Here is a 15,806-nt window from a genome sequence, read left to right on the forward strand (position 1 = left end):
CCTTGCGGGCAGTGCATCCCAGCTAAGCCCATCAGGCCACCGCCGCCAACCCATGTACATCATTACAATCCGTTCTGGAGATACATCGCAGGAAAAGTCCCTTCCAATTGCAAAAAATCTCACATGACTGAAAACTATACCTGCGCCACATGCAGGTAGTAGATTATATTCTATTTTCTGTATATCATAGCGGTGAGGTAATATTTTGTTCCATCCTACACCCAATAACACATTTTGAATAAAGTTTTCTTTGTCTAACTACCGACACGGGTAAAAGTAGGCAGTCCCATTGCCGTTTTAATTCAGTGGGACCAATAGATTGTTATCTACTAGGCACGGTATTGGGAGGCCTAACCCAGACATATTCTAACTACAACTTCTACTAGTTACCTACTGATGCCAGGTTCCAATTCTGACACCTGGGTGAACTGAGGAAAGTGTACGTTTATGAAGGTTAGACATCCAGGTAAGCAATATTCAAATACAATTCAATCTCTACAACTGGATAAAAACGGATATTTACTTCCGGACGATTCGAGTGACATCCATCACTCTTCTTCAGCAAAAGCAGAATGAACTAGTCAGAACAATTCAATTCCAGTACAGTTAACTAGAAAAAACTGGTTTAACAACTAAATCGTTAGGATCATATGCAAAGGTTACACAAATGTGAATCATGTAAATCATGAGGAAAGTGTAGTATACTCTGCCTTCCCCAATAAGACAACATCGGTAGCATGGCAGGACCCGAACCCGAGACCTCTGGGTTCTGATCCAAACACCCTACACCACCTGCGCCACCTTCTTGAACGTCCTTCGTGCACATAAACAGGTTACATAATAATATAGACTTATACTAAATATAGACATACATATATAGACTTAAAACGTTTAGTATATCAAGCTTAGGCAGTCAACACAACAGCATCCTGCAAAACATCCTTATCATAAAAAATACACAGGAGTGGAAGTTTCGGAACAAACTGCACAGGGGAAACAGAGGAATGAAATTATGTAATAATAAAACCTACACCTACTTTGCTTCAAAAGAACGCCTTAGTAACGTTAGATTTGAATTTGATATACTTTTACAGAGATGAAGTCTGTGGTCAAATTGATGTTTTTATACCGCAGACATAAAGCCTTATTTATCAAAACAGTGCACTTACATTATGATCTATTTTGAGTCTGACTAGCTATGCAGAATGTCAGCCCACGAAAAAGTTTGCGTGGCCTTGCAGGTAACGTCATTGGTGCGAAGATTTAAATCGGACGTTGGTATTGGCACAAAACAGATTCTATCAAATTAAGATGCTTCTTTTACATAATAAGACATTTTGAAGCTAACTAGGTCGTTTTTGAGGATGTCATCCCAGTACAGTGCTGGTCAAAAACAACCTAGTTAGATTCAAAATGGATTGTTAACATAATATGTAAAATGTTATGTAAAAAGTTACATAACAAACCGCTTCTGAGGATGTCATCCCAAGACGATATTTGTGTTGTCCAGGTAGAATACTTCCAGATGTATCAAATATCGCATTTCAAGCGGACACTGGTGTTGACCAACCTTGGGATGTATTGACTGAAGATGTTTCGCCTCCCAAAAGACTTGCATATAAGTAAGGCTTGAATGATGAATCTATCTCAGACTTCCCACGTCTTGTAGTGTCTCCACGTGGATCTTCAGGTGAGTCTTCTTGTTCTCTCATACTGTAGCGTCTTTAATGTAGCAATCGTAATATTGTTTTTCTATGCCTCACAACGGTGGACGATTTGTAACCACGTACTCTATCCCTTTTTCTTGTGTTTTTATTTAATAAGTTGGCAAAAAAACCGTTAATGCTCGCGTCTAGCAGTCTTTCCAACTTTCGTTACGCTTCTAAACGCTTCTTATGATACAAGCGAACGATTGATTGATTGATTGATTGATAGATTGATTGATTGATTGATTATAAATGTTGTGTACCTATTACCGGGGAACTGAGGAGTTAGTACCCAGAGCTTTATACCAGACTAATATATGAGGCACAACATTGTCTGAAAAGCTTCGATAACCTGCATCATTAAATCTGCCATCTTTTAGAATTAATCTCCAAGCAGATCCCACGGTAGTATAAAATAGTATCTAAAGCTGACAGAGGAGTGAAGCCGGCCTAGAAGTGAAACACGCTCCTAGGTCGGCTTCACTCCTATCAGCTTTTGTTACTATTTTATGCTACCGTAGGATCTGCTTGGAGATTGATTATTTATAGCTAAGGGCACAATCCACCGTACGTGCAAATATGTGCTGTCTACGTGCTAAAACGTGGGCAATCTTTTGGGATCCGGAAGTGGAAAGTACCACCTCCGTACGAACTCGTAGGGAATCCGACAGATTTTGGAACACGCAGACATGCCGTAGAACTTTACGTGCACGCAAAACTTTGTCATCGGGCTACGTATTCGCCCCACGTACGTGCTATTACGGGCGACGCGCCTGCCCTGTACAGCCTGAACGTTTTCAGAAATACGTAGCGGACGTGGCCTTCCGAAAAAACGTACGGATAAATTGCAAGTACGGCAGGTTGTACCCTTACCTTAGGCCTACCATGCAGTGGTACTTATGTTGACTTGTTGTAACACTGGTTAACGACGATCATGTTTCAGCTCTTGGCATCAACTATGGCTCCCTTCCTTCTTCTCTTCGTTGCCTTGGCAACGGCGTCTCCGATGAAGAGGTATGTGATGTACATTTACCTTAAAGTAACGTGAAACAATTTAAGATGTCTTATTCTGGTACGGTTCCGTATCTAACACTAGCAGTTCTGTAGTGTAGGGTAGGTAATGAAAATTCCCTCTGTTCACACTCAGGCACATACTCCAGTTAAACATTCTGACATTAACATTATATGATAATTATGATTATGTATATGCGCGTGAGATCGCGTGGCGCAGCCGCAGCGTGTTTGGCTCGGACCGAGAGGTCTCGAGTTCGAATCCGGCTGCGTGACACTGATCTTGTGCCCTTGGGAAAGGCACTTTACACGGCTTTCCTAACTTTACTCAGATGAACATGAGTATCTAGCTTTGGCTAGGGCCGTCTCTCGGATAAGACGTACAGTCCCTTGGCCGCACCTGGAGAAAGTACTGTCGTATTGAGGTCACCTGAGTGGCGCCGAATGTCAGCTCGCTCCAGACACTTGAGACAGTCGTATTGAGGTCACCTGAGTGGCCCCAAATGGCAGCTCGCTCCAGACCCTTGCGATTTAGCCCCGCCTATCGTGAGCCCCTCGCAATTCAGCCCCTGGCTGCCAAGAGAGAGTAGTCAGCACACCCAATAACAATAACATATACATTACAAATGTTTTTGCATGTAGGCAGATGACCGGCGGGCTGGACGCGGATATGGACGGTATGGTCTCCTATGCTGAGGTGTCCGCCGTCATGTCCCTGCACGAAGCTCTTGTCGCCCTTGACAGTGATGGTAAGCAGGCCATGATTAATTATGTTAATAGTTTACTTCCAGCACTGAATTAAACTATAGGGACTTATCACACTAAATTTCGGTCAGTATCCGTCGACCTTGTTCACAGAATGGCCCTTCTACCTCCAGCAGTGATGTCAGTAATACACGACATTTGCAGGAGGGGGTCATGAGTATCAGAATATCTATGGCGCCCCCCGTCTCTGTTGAGTGTGGGCTGGTGGGCTCTGATGTGTACTGCCCCCTTCACGCCTCGCGTTAAGAAATTCTGTTCTGAATCTAGGATTTTGACTTTGTTGAACTTTCATGTTGAGACTATGATTGATTTGTGCCGCCATATTGTTTGTTAAACCTCGAATCGATTGACTATTCTAAGTCATGTTCTGATTTATAGTTAGCGTAAGCATTGCATGATTCTTATATTGCTCATTCATTTACGTTTCTTACTTATAATTAGCCTTAATTATAACATTCTATGTTTCATGTATTTCTTCATTCAATTACCGATTGACTGTTGACATTTCTCAATTGCTGCTATTCTTTAATCCACTCAGATTAGTGTTAGTCTAGTGAAGTGGAGTCGTTTGCTATTGGGGTGGGTACTCTTCAGTATTACATGAGTAAGAGTTTAAGCCTAAAATAAAGGTATGATTATGTGGCTAAGGGATGTGTTCGTGGAACTCTAATTCATTGTTCCTCACGTTTAGGCGACGGCTTCATCTACCTGCCGCAGATCGTCGAGCTGTGGGGGTCCGCAGACAAGTTTTACGAACTGAACACCGACGGCGACGATTACCTGACCTTCAGGGAGATTGAGAACGGGATGAGCCTGCAGGACTTCTTCAACGAGTTCGACTCCAACGGTATTTACTTCATCTTATGTATGTCGTTCGTTCATCATCATCGTTCATCGTTCGGCTGCAGCGCAGGTGACTGCAAGCCTTCTCCAGTTCCGCCTATCAGCAGCGAGCTGGCGAAGCTGCCTGGGGGTGATTTGGCCGTGATGTATGTCATAACGTGCCGGAATAACGTTCAATATTTATATATATTCGTATGTTTGGAGAATATCCCTCCTCCACATTCCATCCGTTGGCTCCCATAGGATAAGCTGGCTAGCCATCAGTTTTGTATGCCGGACACAGTGTCCGGCTAGCGCCATCCTGCATTTCCATATCTTGTCAGCCTCCGGACGAACTTTAAGGGAATCCGACGGCTTTTGGAGTAGGCAAAGCTTTGTGTGCCATCGGGCTGCCGATTCGCCCCGGCCCCGTACGTGCCAGTACGGGCGACGCGCCTGCCCTGTACAGCCTGAACGTTTTCAGAAATACGTGGCAGACGGAAAAATTGCGTGTACAGTGGGCTGTGCCCTTAGCTTTTCGAACCTGATGGAACTGAGCTTAAGTAGGATATTTTGCTTATGTATACAGATGACGGGATGCTGGATGCTATAGAGGCTTACCAGGTGAACTTCATCTACGACATTTGGTACAACAATGCCGTCGCTGACAACCCGCTGGACTCCAACGGTGACGGCAAGATCTCCCGGATGGAAATCTTGAGCCACATGACCTACGACGAGGTGCTGAAGGCCTTGGATGTGGACGGTAATACTGTAAATGCAGAAATGTTCGCGGTGGAAACTTCACCGCGAAATTAAAACCACCGCGAACATTTTTCCATGGCAGTAAGAGACTACAGTACATGGTGCTACCGCGAAATTAAAACCACCGCGAAAAGTCCCTTTTCCAGCTACCGCGAAATTAAATCCCCGCGAACTTAAATGCATTTACAGTAATTGTTGTTGTCTTAAAGTTCATTTAAATGGCTAACGCTAGTTTCCCTATATCCCTGGGGTCTTCTATATCCGTTGATTCTTAAAAGAGGGTACACATATATGGATATCAAATCAACGGACTGTGGGTTTTAAAACTGCCATATTTTGACAATACTGCAGTTTGCACGCACAGTCTTTTCCACCGACTTGATACTCCAAAATACCGTTGTAAAAGCAATGGATATTGGGTACATTGCGGATTAAGGTGAATTAGAGGCAAGTGGGTAGCTAGTGTGATAGTCTAGCATTCAAGAGGTGGTGGGTCCAAGCTAGCCTCCACCAGCCCTCCCTAGGGGGGTGCGGGGATCGAAGAATTCTGCAAAAAATCGGAAAATTGGCCAGGGGAGTCAATCCACGCTACGGTTCATGATTCCCTTCTGGGGCCGTCCAACTCCTCTAATAGCAAAACCCCCCTGGCAAATTATTTTCCCTATAATAGCCAGCGTAGTCAGTCTGGTAGAGACTAGGTTTAAGCAGTTTAGCTTTAGTCTGTATATACAATTTTACATACATGGTACAAAATACATAACAAAGTCTTCACTCCCTTTGGTCTTCAGCCTAACTTGGCATCTGGTACAATGTTTGTCCACTCCACTCAGTTCGTGTGTAACACAGCCCTTCTTATGTGTTGTTATATGCTGACTTTTATACATGTTGACTAAAAATATATTTTTCTGACACATTTTTTTCCCATTTAGGTAACCGAGAACTGACGGCTGTAGAGCTGAATGTACTGATGGGCGTCGGAACTACACAGTTCATAGCTGATCAGGACAGCAACAATGACGGAGTGGTTGACTTCCAGGAGGCGTACCTCAACCGTATGAACCTGCGAAGGATCTTCAATAGGCTCGATTTGGACGGTACGTTTCTTTCGCCACACAGGAGAAAACAAACGCAGTGCGGAAGTTGAAAAGGCCCGTTCCTGAAGCGTCGCCAAAAATGAATACAATAAATCAACGTCCTCTTTAGTAAACATTGTCACACAGAAAAAAAACCTACTCATTAAGTCTGGAAGAGCATTTTGGGCGGAAATACGAAGGGTGTCCTCTCTATTCTATCATTTTAATCATTGCACGGACCGACTACTCTCGCTTTGCAGTCGCATATCGGGCGCTTTAGATGTATAAAATCTCAAGGGTCTGTGATGACAGCATCTAGTGACCTCAATACGACAGTAATTGCCCCATGTACGGCCATAGAAATGTAGGTTTTGAACCATTCACACCAGGAAGGGCACATACTCCTTTCAAAAGTATATACCTGACTTGACATTTAGCATAATATACAAACATACCTCAGGTATTCTTTCTGTGTTCTTTACAACAACTTGACAGGACAGCAACTAGACACACTGGAACACATATACAAACGATGCATAACATGTATCACACACAAATGTTGATAAAATTAGATAAATATTTCTTGTATTTTGTTGTTCGTTTTTGACTAACCTTTGGTGTTCTACTGCACACAGATAGTAACTACCTAGAGAACGGAGAAGGGAGCGGATTCTACGTTGTGTGGGACGCTATCGTCATGATGGGTGGTGGCACCAACCCCAACGGAAACTAAGGTTTTTCTTTACTCTTTCTTCATATATCTAGAAGTGGCGTTAATAAAAAACACACCACAGGTGTTCTTGTGCCATCTTTCAATCTCCAAGCAGATCCTACAATGGCATAAGATAAGTATGAAACTGGCCAAGGAGTGTAGTTAGCAAAGAGGTGTCCATTTTCCATGTAGAGAAACGCACTCCTAAGCCAGCTTCACTCCCCTGTCAGCTTTTGATACTATCTTATGCTACCTTAGGATCTGCTTGGAGATTAGCATCTTTGACATTACTAGCGGGCTTTCCATGCGTTTTCGTGGAATATGGCAAATCCAATTTTGTACATGTAATACATACTATCTCCGGATATATCTTAATAGGAGGTAGCTACATGTATTTAAATTTTTTTTTAAACATTGAAAGTTAATATTGAAGTTTATGCCCCCTCCCAGCCACAAAAAATGCAAGTGCTAGTAAGAATAGTGGACAGTAAGAATCTGAATTGATAGGTACCCTGATTTTATTGCCACTTATTTTCTTTCCTTTTCCCTACAGAAGGACCCTCTGGTTTCCGGACCGCAGTAGCGGCTGCAAAACAAACATACGGGAATAAAAACGCGACCATATTATAAAAACAAAAGTCGTCTATGTTTTTTTTTGTAACCACAAATATATATATATATACATATTATAACCACATATATAAAATTATGGCCATCTAAACCGTTTATTTGTGATTTTGTCGTCACAAATTTATACTTTATTTCAAAATATCATGCATTTATCCACATTACATGTTATAAAACTTTGAACCATCGAAATCCGTTGAACGTAGATGCTGTGTGTGAGGAGAGCTAGAGCCATACCTCGAGCACGTTAGAGAACCCACCATACTTATTGAAAAGAGTACCGTCCATACCGGTGTGAGTGGTTAAAATAGAACTGTCCGGATATGCAGCCTGTACTGTTCAGCACAAACCTGATGTGTTACGCCATGAGGCGGTTTACCGGGTATGCAACACAAACAAACAAACAAACAAACAAACAAAAACATCCGTCATTATGCACACTATGTTCTGGGTACGAGTTTAGACTGGTACATGTACGACCTTACAATGGTACGAGTTTGAATTGGTACGAGCTTACGATGGTAAGGGTTTTACACCGGTGCGAGCTTACAATGGTCCGAGTTTACACTGGTACGAGCTTACACTGGTACGAGTTTACATTGGTACGAGTTTACAATGGTACGAGCTAACAATGGTACGGGTTTACACTGGTGCGAGCTTACAATGGTCCGAGTTTACACTTGTACGAGCTGCCCTTAGTAAGAGCTTACACCAGTACGAGCTTACAATGGTCCGAGTTTACACCGGTACGAGCTTACACTAGTATGGGCTTACAATGGTACGAGCTTACACTAGTATGAGCTGGTGCTAAATTTAGTACGAGCTTTCACAGGCAATATAACCCCACCTGCGTCATCCATGAACTCCAAACAGACATTCGTATTTATACTTTGATTAAAATATGTTCTAAAACTAAGGCGTCTGTGGTCAAATTGGTCATACCGCACAAACAGAACCGATCGATTTTGAGTCTGACTAGCTATGGAGGATTTCACCTCAAAATTGCGTGGCCCTGGGGGCAGGTTACGTCATTGATGCGAAAATAGCATTTCAAACAGACGTTGGAATTGGCACAAAACAGCCTCTCTCAAATCAAGATGTTGTACGAGGGGTGATCAATAAGTTCTCGGCCTAACTCAGAAATAATAAGCACAACTCAAATTTTGAGGCACAACTTTATAGTACGAAGCCTTTTATCAATATCCTCCAAATTACAAATCATTGGAGTCATTACTTTCCAAGCATTCGTTTTATGCAAATTAGAAGGTAAGTGGCGAGAAAAAAAGTGGTGTGAATTGTGATCAGACATGTGTGGGTCGAGTTCCCCATGCCGTAAATTAACAAAAGACATTGTCAAAATGTTTGATAATCATTCTCCTCCTATTTCAAGTAAAAAGAATTGGGTGTCTGACTTCCAGCAGCGCAAGTTCGATCACACACCCAGGTCAGGTCAATTGTCCCATTTTTTCCGTTCTCCCTTACCTAACATTACTGGGTGTCGCCTGCAAAGTAATGATCACAATAATTTGAATTTTGGTACAGATTGATATAAGACGTTATACTTGACATCTATGCTTCGAAATCTGAGCTGTGCTTATTGATAATCCCACGTACTTGTATAAAATCTTATGTAAATGTGTACCAAAATTCAAATTATTGTGATCATTACATTGCAGGTGACACCCAGTAACGTTAGGTAAGGGATAACGAAAAAAAAGTGGACAATTGATCTGAAACCTGAGGTGTGCGGGTCAAATTGTCTGATCACACTTCATCTTTCTTTTTCTCGCCACTTACCCTCTAATTTGCATAAAACGAATGCCTGGAAAGTAATGACTCCAATGATTTGTAATTTGGAGGATATTGATAAAAGGCTTCATACTATAAAGTTGTGCCTCAAAATTTGAGTTGTGCTTATTATTTCTGGGTTAGGCCGAGAACATATTGATCACCCCTCGTATGTTGTATTGTTTATATCAAAATCCATATTTTGAATCTAACTAGTTCACTTGGATGATGTCATCCCAAGACGATCTTTGTTTTACCCTGGTAGAACACACCCATGTAGTATGTTAATGACACTCATATGTGTCAACAATAGCATTTCAAACGGACATTGGTGTTGACCAACCTTGGGATGTCTTGACTTAAGCTGTTGGGCCTCCCAAGGAGACTGGTATATAAGGACCGAGTGTACCTCCGGATCTGTCTCTGACTTCATACGTCTTGTGTAGTGTCTCTAAGAGAAGAGAACCTTCGCGTAAGTCTTTTTATTCTTCAGTACTGTATCGTCTTTTAGTTTGCAGTGATAGCGGGTTTCTGCTTTTTGCTAAGATAGAAACTGTAAAAAAAATTGTGAGACTCCCTGTTTCTTGTTCTGAAATAAGCCGGCAGATTAAAAGCGTTGGTGTTCACGCCTAGAAGTCTCCTTACTGTGCTAGGAACACTATCGTGATAACAATTCTATCAATCTGAACCGTTGTTTGTTATTAGTAAGGGCTCTACGTTGAATATTAAGTCTACCAGTCGTACTTATGTATGGATTACTCTCTAACAATGTTTTGTGATGGCCACTTTTCAGCTCTTGGCATCAACCATGGCTCCATTCCTTCTGTTGTTCGTTGCCCTGGCAACAGCGTCTCCGATGAAGAGGTACGTACTAAACATGTTCCATGAGTTTAAAACATATAATACCTTTTATTTACGGTCCTATTTGTAAAAGGGGCCCATCGGGGTGGTTTACAGGCTTGATAAAGCATACTTACACACTCTGTAAAGGGATTGTTAAATGCAAGGCCACTTGACTGCTTCTAGGTACTGAACTAAGTTGATGGAAGAGGGAGATTTATTATGCTAGGAGATAGCAATGAACATCGGTTTTGAAGATTGTCAAAAGTTGTCTTCGAGACAGTTACCTTAAGTTGCCAATCTCACTGCACTTGCGTCACGCTTGCGTCACTGCGGGGTTCGAAAGATACTCAATTTCAGAGATTTTATTACTTTTGCGTGTTTTGTCGTCTTTTATGTCATACTTTTACGTATTACGCAATATCTAAATTATTACAAAACAGTGACACAGTGAACGAACCCCGCAGTGACGCAAGCTCGGCGCAAGTGCAGTGTGATACCACCTTAAGCTAAGGGCACAACCCGCCGTACGTACAAATACGGGCTGTCTACGTGCCAAAGCGTGGGCAATCTTTTGGTATCCCTGTGCTGTACAACCTGAACGTTTTCAGAAATACGTGGCGGACGTGGCCTCCTAAAAAACGTACGGACAAATTGCACGCACAGTGGGTTGTGCCCTTAGCTTTAATATTTTTTTAAATTTGCAAATCCATGCCCGTAGGCTAATTGCAATGATATAGACAGTAAAAAGTAACAAGTGTCTATTCTATACAGCTATCTATGTACATGGTTCTACATTCTTTACTGGGAGGTTTGACTTCTTCTTTGGAGGCAGTGGCTGATGAAAAGTCCCACTTCTTCAATGATTAGTGGGTTCTGTGATTTTAACAGAAACATAGTTTTTTTAGGTCTACTAACTGGTAAAAAGTTGGAAATATTGTTTTGACTGTGTCAAAAAGGTTGTTTCTTTCGTCCTCATAAGGGGGGCAGTTACATATAAAATGTATTTCATCTTCCACTGCATTTAATGACGTGTGTGTGCATGCAGGCAGACCGGCGGCCTTGACGCTGACGGGGACGGACTGATCACCTATGCTGAAGTTTCCATCTGCATGTCTCTACACGAGGTACTTGTCGCCCTGGACAGAGATGGTGAGCAAACTCTTTCGTTGTGTATACAGAATTTTGGTACTAAAAGACCTTCCCGTTTCAATTGGGTATAGATAAAAGAAAAAAAAAAGAAATATATACAGGAACAAGACATTTTTACACTGTTTTTATTTTGTTCAACTTTTCAAAGCACATGCAAGAGAAGCACGACAGAAAATGGATTGCAAAGAAAATTGACTCACGTTACTTTTGGCAAGGACACTTTCAAGTCGAAGAACTGTTTACATTATCTAGAAAATATGTATCAGATACATTTTTGTACAAAAACTGAATGAAAAGTTAAAATGAAGCATAATGTCAGCCATGGGCCTCCTAGCGGCTTCCTACGGTACTGCCGCAGCTTGTATTATTTTCAGATATTTTCATATCCTTTGGTTCATGAACGTGTGGTTATCGTTTACGTACAGGTGACGGCTTCATCTACCTGCCGCAGATCATCGAGCTGTGGGGAACCGGAGACAAGTTTTACGAACTCAACACCGACGGCGACGATCACCTCACCTTCAGGGAGATTGAGAACGGGATGACTCTGCAAGACTTTTACGAGCAGTTCGACTTCAATGGTAATTACTTCATCGAATGTGTCATACCATTCTCCAACGCAGAGGGACCAAAGTAGGGTCGAAACTCCTTGTGGTCACCTCTGCTGTCTGGAGCACTCAGTTCAGTTACGGGCCGCCCTGTTTATAAATATTAATGAGCTTACCCTTATATGGGAATCAGCCAATCAGCGCCCAATCAGGCCTTTTCGTGATCCCTTTCGAAAACAAAAAGGCCACAAAAGGCCTATTCTCTGATTGGCTGACAGCTGGTTTGTGGCGACGCTCACAGTAACCGCTTGTGGACCTCCAGACGGCAGGGCCCCAACAGGTAGTCAGCTAGTGCCGTTGGGGACCGTGTGTAGGAGGATGGTGTGATACCTGCGTCAGAGTAACGGTCAATGCGGTTGTTTCCAACGAGTCATTGTAAAAATAAGAGTTTTTTTAGCTTTGCTGACTACAAACATCCGGAAACACAAACAGACAAACAAACAGACAGACACACCCGAAACTGTTGTTTGTTTGAACCTTTATTTATTCATGAAATCTCAAATGGGTCTGCAGGCTGCTTTTCATTGAGGTCATGGGGGAAGAGGCAAGGGTCAGACAAAGTATATAACAGAGATACAGTTACATCGTTTAGAGTCCTTATACATGTAAGTCCTATAAGTCTATATACACAATGTTTACATACATGCAAAGAAAGAAACTGCTACCTGATTCAAGTCCCGGTTCATTTGGCTGTTCCGATAAGAGTCTCTTAAAGGAAGTCATACATATTTCCGTTTTTCATGGAGATAATAAACCATAAAGCCAGACGTACACGGTATACATCATCATCATCGGTAAATCCCAATTTCCGTTAAGTTTCAAAAATAACTATTTCTACACCTACAGGCGACGGTAGTCTGGACGTTGCAGATGCTTACCAGATGAAGTACATCTACGACACTATTATAAACTAGTCTATTACCACAAACTATTGCCAGACCAACACGGTGTACTAGTACATTATCACCATCGGTAAATCCCAATTTTTGTGAAGTTTTAAAAAGAAACTTTTCTACATGTACACCTACAGGTGACGGGAGTCTGGACGTTGCAGAGGCTTACCAGATGAACTACATCTACGACACCATCTACAGCCCGGCCGCCGACAACCCCCTGGACTCTAACGGCGATGGCAAGATCTCCAGGCTGGAAATCGCGAGCCACATGAACTATGACGAGGTGTTGACGGCCTTGGATGTGGACGGTATAAATTACTGGAGTTTTAAAGTCCAGTTAAAGGACTGATGCTAGTTAAATATCTATTAATTTTACACACATGGTTCAAAATACATAATACATAATAGATTCTTCCATGCCTGTAGCCTTCAGCCCAACTTGCCAGCTGGTTCACTGTTTGTCCTGTCTACTCAGTCTTTATGTGGTCATATTTAATCTCCAAACAGATCTTACAATGGCATAAGATATAGTATCAAACTGGCCTAGGAGTGTAGTCAGCCAGATATACTATCTTATGCTACCGTAGGATCTGCTTGACAATTAGTCATATTGACTAAAAATATATTTTCCGACAATTTTTTCTCATTCAGGTAACCAGGAACTGACGGCTGAAGAGCTGAATGTGCTGATGGGTGCCGCGACTGACCAGTTCATGGACGATCAGGACAACAACGATGACGGGATGGTCGACTTCCAGGAGGCACATAGCCACCGTATGAACCTGGGAAGGATCTTCCACAGGCTTGACTTCGACAGTACGTTTATTTCGCAACAAACTGAGTGCTGAAGTTGAAAAGGCCCGCTCCCGAAGCATCGCTGAAAATGAATATAGTAAAACAATGTCTTTGGTGTGCAACTTTGCCACACAGGCCAACAAAACACGACTCAGCTACTGTGGAAGAGCATTTGGTAGGGAAAGGGGGGTAGTCAAATAGTGTCCTCTCGATTCTATTGTTATTGTTATTGGGTGGGCCGACTACTCTCGCTTTGCAGTCGGGCGCATTAGGTGTGTAGAATCTTAAGGGTCTGTAATGACAGCGCCTAGTGACCTCAATACGACAGTAATTGCCACAGGTGTGGCCATAGGACTGTAGGCTTTGAACCATTTACACCAGGAATGGTCCCCACTCTATGCAAAAGTATACTTGACATTTAGCATGATATACAAGTACACGTTATGTATTCTTTCTGTACTGTGGTCTTTCAACAACTTAACAGGACAACAACTATACACACAAACCATGCATAAGATTCACACATAATGGTGGGTTCTTTGATAAAAGTAGATGAATATTTCTGGTATTTTGTTGTTTGCTTTGAACTAATATTTGATGTTCCACTGCTTATAGATAGTAACTACCTAGAGAACGGAGAGGAGAGCGGGTTCCTTGTTGTGTGGGACGCCATCCTCCTGGCGGGCGGCGGAACCAACCCGAACGAAAACTAAGGTTCTCTTCTCCTCAAGTTCCGAAGAGAAGTCCATTTCCTGTCTAGTCACAGATAGCACAAACACAAGTCTGTTATTCAGGGGTGTGTGTGTGTGTGTGGGGGGGTGGTTTTGGTGTGTGTGTGGGGGGGGGGGGGGCACACCCGACCGCCATGAAGATATGAAGCCATGTTGAGGATTAAAGAGGGGTAGGGGGGATGGGATAATTTTTGGGAGGTTCAATAGAAATTCTGTGATCTGACAGAAAATGTTTTTTTCTTGATTTTTTCCTAAGATATCTAAAAGTAGTGTGCATCAAAAACACGTCACATGTCTTATTGTGCCCTTTTTGTTATTACCAGCGAGCTTTCCATGCATTGTGGTGCAATATGGCAAATTCAATTTTGTACGTATACTATGTACTATCTCAGACTAACATAGTAGGTAATACGTAGCTATTCAAAAGTTTTATAAAACACTGAAAGTTTATATTGAAGTCCATGCCCAAAGAAAAATTGTAGGTGCTGGTAGGAATAGTGGATAAAAGGAATCTAAATGGAAAATTAGGTACAGTGATTTTATTGTCATTTATTTTGTTTCCCTTTCCCTACAGCAGGATCCTATGGTTTCCGGACCGGAGATTCACCCGTAGCGGCTGCAAAACAAAATTTATTATACGGGCATAAAAGTGCGACCATATTGTCAAAACAAAAGTCGTTCGTGTTTTTTTAACGTAACTTTTAAACCATAGTTTTGATCAGCCGCTAGCTAGAGACATCTTTCACACTTATTGAACCGAGTTTACACTGGTACGAGATTACACAAGTGCAAGTTTACATTTGGGCGAGATTACAATGATACGGTTTTACACCGGTACGAGTTTACAATGGTACAAGTTTACACCGGTACAAGTTTACACCGGTACGAGTTTACACTGGTTCGAGCTAACAATGGTACGAGTTTACACTGCTACGAGTTTATACTGGTACGAGCTTGCAATGGTACGGGTTTACACTGCTACGAGTTTACACTGGTACGAGTTTACACTGTTACGAGCTTACAATGGTACGAGCTTACACTGGTACGAGTTTCAACTGGTACGAGCTTACAATGGTACGAATTTACACTGGTACAAGTTTACACTGCTACGAGTTTACACCGGTACGAGTTTACACTGGTTCGAGCTAACAATGGTACGAGTTTACACTGGTACGAGTTTACACTGGTACGAGTTTACACTGTTACGAGCTTACACTGGTACGAGTTTACACTGTTACGAGCTTACACGAGTTTCAACTGGTACGAGCTTACAATGGTACGAGCTTACAATGGTACGAGTTTACACTGGTACGAGTTTACACTGGTATGAGCTTACAATGGCACGAGTTTACATTGGTATGAGCTTGCACTAGTACGAGTTTACACTGGTACGAGTTTGCACTGGTACGAGTTTACACTGTTACGAGTTTACACTAGTGCGAGTTTACAGTAGTACGAGCTGAAACTGGCAATAATCGCAAGGACTCGTGAAGAAGAAATGCCATCGACGCAAGT

General features: G+C 42.2%; 2 protein-coding genes across 3 annotated transcripts in view; both read left to right on the forward strand.

The window, feature by feature from the left end:
• Positions 1–2,650: 2,650 nt before the first annotated feature.
• LOC118427369 lies at positions 2,651–7,480 on the forward strand. Its single transcript, XM_035837129.1, has 7 exons — positions 2,651–2,720; positions 3,360–3,466; positions 4,174–4,329; positions 4,894–5,070; positions 5,999–6,163; positions 6,778–6,876; positions 7,408–7,480. The coding sequence occupies exons 1-6, from the start codon at positions 2,665–2,667 to the stop codon at positions 6,873–6,875; spliced, it is 759 nt and encodes a 252-aa protein (XP_035693022.1). The 5' UTR covers positions 2,651–2,664; the 3' UTR covers position 6,876; positions 7,408–7,480.
• Positions 7,481–9,654: 2,174 nt separating this feature from the next.
• LOC118427371 overlaps positions 9,655–15,806 on the forward strand; it is a 20,160-nt gene continuing 14,008 nt past the window's right edge. Inside the window, exons 1-6 of one of the 2 annotated variants that reach the window (XM_035837134.1) lie at positions 9,655–9,741; positions 10,063–10,133; positions 11,158–11,261; positions 11,687–11,842; positions 12,900–13,073; positions 13,417–13,581. In XM_035837134.1, the coding sequence (XP_035693027.1) occupies positions 10,078–10,133; positions 11,158–11,261; positions 11,687–11,842; positions 12,900–13,073; positions 13,417–13,581 (655 nt within the window). In that variant the 5' untranslated portion in view covers positions 9,655–9,741; positions 10,063–10,077. The remainder of the gene's footprint in view (positions 9,742–10,062; positions 10,134–11,157; positions 11,262–11,686; positions 11,843–12,899; positions 13,074–13,416; positions 13,582–15,806) is intronic. The other variant, XM_035837132.1, reaches the window with a different exon arrangement.

Source organism: Branchiostoma floridae, chromosome 12 (assembly GCF_000003815.2).
Source record: "Branchiostoma floridae strain S238N-H82 chromosome 12, Bfl_VNyyK, whole genome shotgun sequence".
Taxonomy (NCBI): domain Eukaryota; kingdom Metazoa; phylum Chordata; class Leptocardii; order Amphioxiformes; family Branchiostomatidae; genus Branchiostoma; species Branchiostoma floridae.